This window comes from Acyrthosiphon pisum, chromosome A1, assembly GCF_005508785.2.
Source record: "Acyrthosiphon pisum isolate AL4f chromosome A1, pea_aphid_22Mar2018_4r6ur, whole genome shotgun sequence".
NCBI classification, from domain to species: Eukaryota; Metazoa; Arthropoda; class Insecta; order Hemiptera; family Aphididae; genus Acyrthosiphon; species Acyrthosiphon pisum.
The window spans coordinates 73,695,466-73,703,906 of NC_042494.1; the positions used below are offsets into that span (position 1 = coordinate 73,695,466).

Genomic DNA, 8,441 nt, shown 5'->3' on the forward strand with positions numbered 1-8,441 from the left:
TTACAGTATAATCAAATACTAAAATCAAATTACTTTCAAGGACATCAAAAATCTTCTATATCATAGCTACTGCGCCCAATTGTAACTATGCTTGTGAAACATGGTCCATAACAAAAGGTGATGAAAGGAAATTAATAATATTTGAGAGAAAAGTACTCCGTTATATCTAATGACCACGTTTCAACCAAGAAACCAATACCTACGAAAGAAGAACAAACGATGAATTACAGAAATTGTACAAAATACCAAATATCTTAGCGTTTATTAGAAACAAACGACTAGAGTGGTTTGGACACACTTGGAGAGCAGATGGACTACTAATAAAAAAAGTGCTTGTTGAAAAAATTAACAAAACAAGGCCCCTAGGAAGACCAAGAACCCGATGGATGGATGTGATAACCAGAGACTTGAATGCGATAGGCCAAAATGTAACCTTTGAGCTGACCTACAACAGAGATAGATGGCGAGACCTATTGAAGTCAGCAATGGTCCTCAACGGACCGGTAAGCTGAGAAGAAGAAGAAGAAAAAAAAATTGACCTAATATAATAGGTACCTACCTATAATAAATTCCAAATTAATCATATCACAATATCTATTAGGTTAGGTTAGGTTAACGCGTTATACATCAACAACAAACCATGATAGGTACTATCATAATAGTATACTTTAGAAGTTTCAATTATACCCACGAATAATATAATAAAATCACAAAAAGATAACTAAAATAGTTATTCTAGGTTTTTAATATGTAATTTCGTCCAAATTTGAACTTAAAATGACTATAAAAATAAACTGTGTAAATGTATTTTTTAGATTTTTTGGTAACAGAATAAATTACTTACGTGGAATCTTGTACTACATTTTCAATTCTTAGATACTGTTAGAAGAAAATCCAAGCACTTTTACTGTCCTAAAAGGTGATGACAGACACAAAAAAAATAAATAAAAAATAAAAAAAGGTGGGTAAGTGGATGTCGCTCTGCAGTACAGTAGGTTACCAGTAGGTTACCAGTGGATAGTATTAAATTTGAATTCAATGATATAATATCACTGTATAAGAAAAACGATTCTGAGCGGAGACGGTTTGTCAGTCTAGATATTAGACATACTTATCTATAGTATTAAAAAAAATTGACCTATAATAGGTATTAATAATAAATTCCAAATTAATCATATCACAATATCCATCAGGTAACGCGTTATACATCAACAACAAACCGTGGTACTATCATAGAAATATAATAGTATACTTTAGAAGTTTCAAGTACCCACAAATAATATTATACAATCATTACAATCACAACGAAATAACTAAAATACCTAGTTATTCCAGGTTTTTTAATATGTAATTTCGTCCAAATTTGAACTTAAAATGCTTATAAAAAATAATTGTGCCTATGTATTTTTAATATTTTTCAACTGCTATTGTAACAATGTATCAGGAGCCTTGTATTAATTTTTTACACTTTTTGGCCCAATAGATAAAACTTTATTGATATTTATAGAAAAAAAAAACTAAAAAAATTGAAAACTTACAATGTCCGTAAACAGCTCGAAAAGAGTCAAATTATTTTCAAAATTTTATCGTATATAGAAAATGCTAATATAAACATTCAGTGAAATTTTCAAGTTTCTACAGTCACTTGTTTTTTAATTACAACAAAATAAGAAAATTGTTACGTAAGAAATCGAGTGAATATCTAATGTTGTAAAAATATGAAATTCAAACGCTCATAAAAATTTAATTTGAGTTTCTTATAGACATTTTTTTTTTTGATAAAGGTAGATTATCCTATAAAGAATCTTGTATTACATTTTAAAATCTTAGTTCTAAAAAGAAAAATTTTTACGAATTATTAACTCAAAATAATCTGCTAATTTTCGTGATTTTAACATATTTTGTCAATTTTTGAACTTTAAATGCTAATTAAAAAAACTGTGGCTAAGGATTTTTAATATTTTTCAAATGTCATTGTAATAATATAGTAGGAGCCTTGTATTAAATTTTCAAGTATTTTTACTCACCAAATGTTTTAAATGTTTTATTGACATTCATAGAAATAATAGAAAATTTCATGTATCTACAGTCATTCGTTTTAAAGTTACACCAAAAACCAAAAATCAATTTTCTCGAAAAACAGATTTTGCGTAAAAATTCCCGTTTTTCCTTAATTTTTCTTTTGTTTTCCAGACGCTTTTGAAAACCACTGGGAAATTTAAATTTTGACCTCCCCAATGCACCAACGATATTCACTTTCTGATCGAACAAGATACTGAAGTTGAAAATCGTAGCATTATTTCGACTACTTATCGTGTACACAGACACAAAAAAAATAAAAAAATAAATAAAAAAATAAAAAAATAAAAAAACACACATCATTGTAAAATCAATACATTCATCGTTCCACTCAGAATCTAAAACCTGGAATAACTATTTTAGTTATTTTGTTGTGATTGTATAATATTATTTGTGGGTACTTGAAACTTCTGAATTATGCTATTATATATCTATGATAGTACCACGGTTTGTTGTTGATGTATAATGCGTTACCTAATGGATATTGTGATATGATTAATTTGGAATTTATTATTGATACCTATTATAGGTCAATTTTTTTTTATACTTTAGATACCTATATATACCTATAATAGGTATGTCTAATACATAGACTGACAAACCGTCTCCGCTCAGAATCGTTTTTCTTATATAGTGATATTATATCATACTATGACATAGTATCTAATATTTTATACAGCCGTGCCCAGTACCCAATACCCATGCATGTATTATCCGTTTTACAAACGTATGGAATAGTAATTTTGCGTTTATCAGAATCGATTGTGTGTTTTTAGTTTTAATATTAGAGTGAATTTAACCATTATCAAACTTAAAGGTAAGTACATTAACTGTGCTTTTTTCAATATTTTAATTTTCAAGCAAGATATGAGTATGTAAAATATTACAAATTAAAAATGCTCATATCTATCTTAGAAACTAAAATATCAAAAAATCAGACGCCTAAGCACAGAAAATGTCTTACCTTAAACTTTGAAAATAGGAAATATCACTTTTATTCTGAAACTAATAAAGTAATAAGTACTAATAACACTCAGTCGATTCTGATGAACAACAATTTGGTATGCTGTAAGTTGGATAAGTTTGAAGGACAGAGATAACACATATATGGAAAGCATAGCTCTTAAATACATTTTTATTTAAAGGTTCTCACACACTGCAGCAATAGTGGTAAAACAAGTCTGGACACAATGAACCGCCACCACCAAGACAAAAGAATTTTACCACCACCGATGCAGTGTGTGGGTACCTTTAATCGGGTTTGTCTACGTTCTACAGTTATACATTGAAACACTGTACATAAAATCGCTGCATCGATACTCTTACATACCCTTTTTATTAAATTTTTTAACCAACCCAAAAATCAAATTTTAAACTAAGAAATGTAAAAAAAAATATTTATCTGAGTAATTATAATTGTATTTGATAGGTTTTCATAAGCCCAGAAGATACTGCAATTAGCAAAGGAGGCGGAGAAATTAGATATGATGATCCAGATGTCGAAAGAGTAAGAAGGTAAAATGATGAATGTTAATGAACTATTCTACAAATAACTAATAATTACAAAAATAATAATTTTGAATATCAATTTTAGGGCACATTTAAATGATTTGGAAAATATACCTATATTTTTAATCACTGGATTACTTTTGGTTGCCAGCAAACCTCAAGTAATGATAGCGAACAACTTGTTTAGAATTTATACATTTGTAAGAATAATGCATACAATTTCTTATGCTGTGTTTGTATTACCCCAACCTACAAGAGCAATATTATTTATTGCAGGAGCAGTTATAAATATTATTATGGTAGCATATGTTATCTTAAGTATGCATTATTTTTAATTTATTTACTTGTAAGCAATTTATTTTGTTCAGTGCAAGTAATTGACAATTTTAATATTACATAAATTATAAGAAAAATTCTAAATTAATATTTTAGGTATATATTATATTATTTTGTATTTTGTTTTTGTAAGGTTTGTTGAATAAATATCAACAACAAATATGTTACTCTTATTAAGATTTGAAAACAATTCAGATAAATGCAACTCATCATTAATATTTTAATTTAATTATATACTATAAACAAAGAAACTGTGTAAAATAATTTATAATAGAGTATACACATGTGTCACAATTTATATATTATGTTTATTAGGTCTATTAGTTTTTAAATTTATTGACCACAGTTTGCCATATTCAATTTTATTAGTTACACCTAATATAAACAATAATCATTGAATAAAAAATATAAACTAACCTTTTTGGTAATAAAATCTTGCATCATTTTAAGTTCACGCACGTCAGATATAATCTTGTCTGTGCGGTCCGTGAATTCTGATGTACCAGTTAAACTGAATTTTCCTATTGTGGTATTATTTTGATTATTCGCTATGTTCGGAGTTATATGTGCTTTAATGCCAGCAGGGGCAGGTTTCCTAGGTTTTCTTCTGTTGGTCGGTCGATTACATCCATTTTGTTGTATGCATGGCATTTGTAATACACCACCATTTTGAATACACTTTGTATGAAACAACTTTTTACAATCTAAAATATAATATAATAAATTGCTTATCAATAATTGTATAAGAAAATGATGCAAAATATCAAATCACTATAATTGAGTGATAAGTTAAAAAAAAAATTGAATAAGACTACTATGTTCAGCATACACAATTTAATAGTTTTTTTGTAATTACTAATATGGCTGGGCTATCCCCGAGTTCTATGCAATTTATTATTGCTAGCTGGACTGATTTTCATGAAGCTTGAAAAATATATTCATTAATATCTAAAATATCATTAACACCTATATAAATGAAGTTGAAATTTCTAGATGTTCTCACTAATAAATTGTTATAATACATTCAGACCACAATTTAGAGGTGCACTAATAAATGATTTTGAAAACATTGAATTTTTTAGATGGGCTCACACAGGGGTTCAAGTAGAAATCAAATTTCTTTAGTGTATTTATATGGTTGCCATTGGTTACAGAAAATATAATAGTTATTATGACTGTACATAGTTAATTAGCGATCTACTGGCAATTTAACAAGTTTATAATCTTAAAAAAAAATATGTATTGTAATATATTTTTATATTTTTTATTTATAATTTCATAGTATATTATGCTTAGAAGTAGGGATTGGCTTGAAATAGGAATATCTGAATTATCCAAATAATCCGGATTTATGGATTTGCTTTTTATGTGACTTATAATTATTTTTAATATATGGTAAAATAAATTGTTGTTTTTTTATTTTATTGTGATGAAAATGTTATAGAATTAAATTTATTGGAATATAAAAATGAATCACTGATATTACTCAGATTTTCAAAATCCGGATATACCCACCACTACTTAGAAGAAATTCAGTAACATATAGCCAAAAACGATACCGCCAACAAGAATGTTATGAAGCAGTTTGAGATTACGCTGAATATTTAATTAATGAAAAAAAAAAACAACATAAAATATGTAACAATTTGATTGGCTAGCTACTTATCGCTCTGCCTCACTTTTGTTTATGGTAGTAATATAATTATAATATGTAAAATATTTAAACAAACAAAACATTTTAATGCAAATAGTTTTCTGTTAAATTATAATTTTAATGAGACATTTTGCTATTAAAAATTAAAAATGCATCATAGTAAAAATATATAAATTACCTGAGCATTTGTGTCCTTGAGTTAAAAAAGCATCCATCAATTTATTACAATAAGTACATTTATCTTGAGGAGTAAATCTTCCTAATTTCCTAAACCGATGGCCAGCTATCGTAAACATGGTAGTGCCTTTCCATTCCAATAGTTCAAAAGATGGTGAATATGTTAATTTTGGTTCATCTGATTTTCCTGAATGTGTGGTTGAGCCATCACTGTTTCTTCTTTTTAATTCTTTTTCATTTGTAATGGAATTGCTATTGAAAAAATAATATTTACGGTTTTCAAACAAAATAATATTATAAAGTAGTGATGTTACGAACTGAAAATCAAACTAAAAATTGCAAATGGTCGAACCGAACCAAATACCTAAACCTAATAGTTCGGTTCGACAATCGATCCAGAGAATTTAAAAACAAGTCGACGATCGGACGATCCAACATTATTATTGTAATTAATAATAATTATTATTATTTATTGCGTGTTGCTACCGGCGGCGGCGCGGTATACCCCCATACCGCGCGTTTCACCGAGCCCACCGTGATACAACTTCACTACGCCAGGTGGTGCAGGGGGTCTGGAAATTGTTATGTAATAACTGATATTACTAAGATATTACTGATATTACTAAGATAATCATTAGTTTATAGTAAATACTAAATAGTAAACAATAAATGAATAATATATTTTTAACCTCTGTACTTTTTTAATGTTCGGTTCGAGTTCGATAAAATATTTTGAAAAGTTCGGTTCGGTTCGAGTTTGATTAAAAATATGTAGGTTCAGATCTGTTCGAGTTCGTTAATTTAAAGAAGAGTTTGGTTTGACCTTAAAAATCAGGGTTCGTAACATCACTATTATAAAGTTGTTACTTTTAATATTATTGTGAATTTGCTGTTATCAAACTTTAAGCTAAGAAATTATCTATATCCCCATGGCTTTTTACAATATTTTAATTTTTACATTTATAAGTATTTTCAAATTGTAATAATTTACACACTCATAACTTAATAAAAATTTCATAAAATAGCCAACGTAAGGACACAGATATTATTCTTAACTTAGTTTGATAATAGGTGAATTCACTCTTATATTAAAAGTAATAACATAGGATTAGTTTTACTAAACTTAAATTTTCTAAGATGTGCGTGGGTCAGGGAGAGAAAACAAAAAGTGCGCTGATATCGCCTAAGTTAAATCACAATAGCTCAAGACTAATAGCTTTTTCTTAATTCTATGATAACAATTTATAATTGCAAGAAAATACAAAATTATGACTTAAAATCAAACATCTTCAAATATGGCATATTCACATCACATACGGACACTCTCATGAATAAGAGACATTGACAAAAAAAAAAAACCATTCTGGTTTGCGGTACATTCATTCCGTCAAACACATACATTTCAAATACCTAAGATATACCAAATTATGATACAAACATTAACATCCAGAAATCCACCTTCAACAAAAGCAGTCTATATTACCAAATTTATAAAAGAAACTGATCTCCGTCAACTGATTTAATGAAATCTTAACTCATTGACTACCAACTGCTTACATCTTTTTGTGCTTCTCATACCAATGCGTACATAAAACAATAGTGTCTAATAAAAAAAAAAAAAACTGCTCTCATATGGTAATACTTATACCATATACCTTATATGGTAGTATTTTTAAAATATCTATTAAGCAAAGTAAATCTATGCCAAATGGCGTCAAAATACCCTAAGAGTGTCAATTGGTAATGTAATGCAATCAATGTATTAAATAATGTAAATAATATATTTTAATTTGTTAATAACTTCATCGTTGATGTCATAAATATGTAAAAAAAATAATTGCCTTAAAAAAACTAAAAGTATGAAGATACTTTAACTGTTTATTAATCATTATATTACTATATAAGACATTGGGTAGTTGATATTTTACTAAATTCAAATATTTTTTATCTTACTCTGGAGCTGGTTCAGTATTGGATACACGAAGTCGACCCAATAAACGGACTGGAGGATTTGGCTCGGAAGTAACATGAGGAGTTCTGGTCAGTAAAGTGCGTTTATTAGAATCACTGGTTCGTTCTCTTCGTCTCCAAACAACTGGTGGTTTCATATGAGTATCATCCAATTCACTATCACTAAACGCTGTTCCTTCATGAGTTGGACCATCAGTCTTGTGAAAACGTTCTATGAAGTTGAAATTTTTTTTTATTTTATTCAAAACAAATTAAGATAGTAACAATACCTACCTTAAATACTAAAATTGTTACTAATAATAAAATTTTCATAATATGAATATAAATATTATATAACATAGATATAAAATAGCTAAATACTTAAACTTATCATGGTATAAAAATACAAGAGTAGGTATATAACACATATTATCTCATATAATATGATAAAATTATGAAGGAATGAAAAATAATTTTGTTACAAACCAATAAATACAAAAGTATTTTTGTTTTTTGTTTTTGTAACAGTTAAAGTAAGTAATATTAAAGAACCATTAGTACGATAAAGATGGTTTAAAATTAGAAACAATTCAACTAAAAATTGACAAATTGTATAAATATCTATTATTTTGGAAATGAAATAGTGTAATCATTAAGAGGACGCTACACCCGCATACGTTGTCTCCGTCTTACAAATGTACGACATGGCAAAAACTGTTTTGCACGGGACAACTTT

At 27.7% G+C, this 8,441-nt stretch overlaps 2 protein-coding genes across 6 annotated transcripts in view; one reads left to right on the top strand and one right to left on the bottom strand.

Moving 5' to 3' along the window:
• The window catches only part of LOC100165764 (microsomal glutathione S-transferase 1-like), a 7,047-nt gene extending 2,872 nt beyond the window's left edge, over positions 1–4,175 (top strand). Inside the window, exons 2-3 of the mRNA NM_001246098.2 lie at positions 3,509–3,594; positions 3,674–4,175. Of these exons, the coding sequence (NP_001233027.1) occupies positions 3,509–3,594; positions 3,674–3,923 (336 nt within the window). The 3' untranslated portion in view covers positions 3,924–4,175. The remainder of the gene's footprint in view (positions 1–3,508; positions 3,595–3,673) is intronic.
• LOC100166437 (myosin 9) overlaps positions 1–8,441 on the bottom strand; it is a 32,077-nt gene that overhangs the window by 12,658 nt on the left and 10,978 nt on the right. For all 5 annotated transcript variants that reach the window (XM_008180403.3, XM_016800898.2, XM_003241498.4 and 2 more), the window contains 3 exons: positions 7,709–7,937; positions 5,757–6,007; positions 4,342–4,628 (listed from right to left, as the gene is read on the bottom strand). In XM_008180403.3, coding sequence (XP_008178625.1) covers positions 4,342–4,628; positions 5,757–6,007; positions 7,709–7,937 — 767 coding nt within the window. The remainder of the gene's footprint in view (positions 1–4,341; positions 4,629–5,756; positions 6,008–7,708; positions 7,938–8,441) is intronic.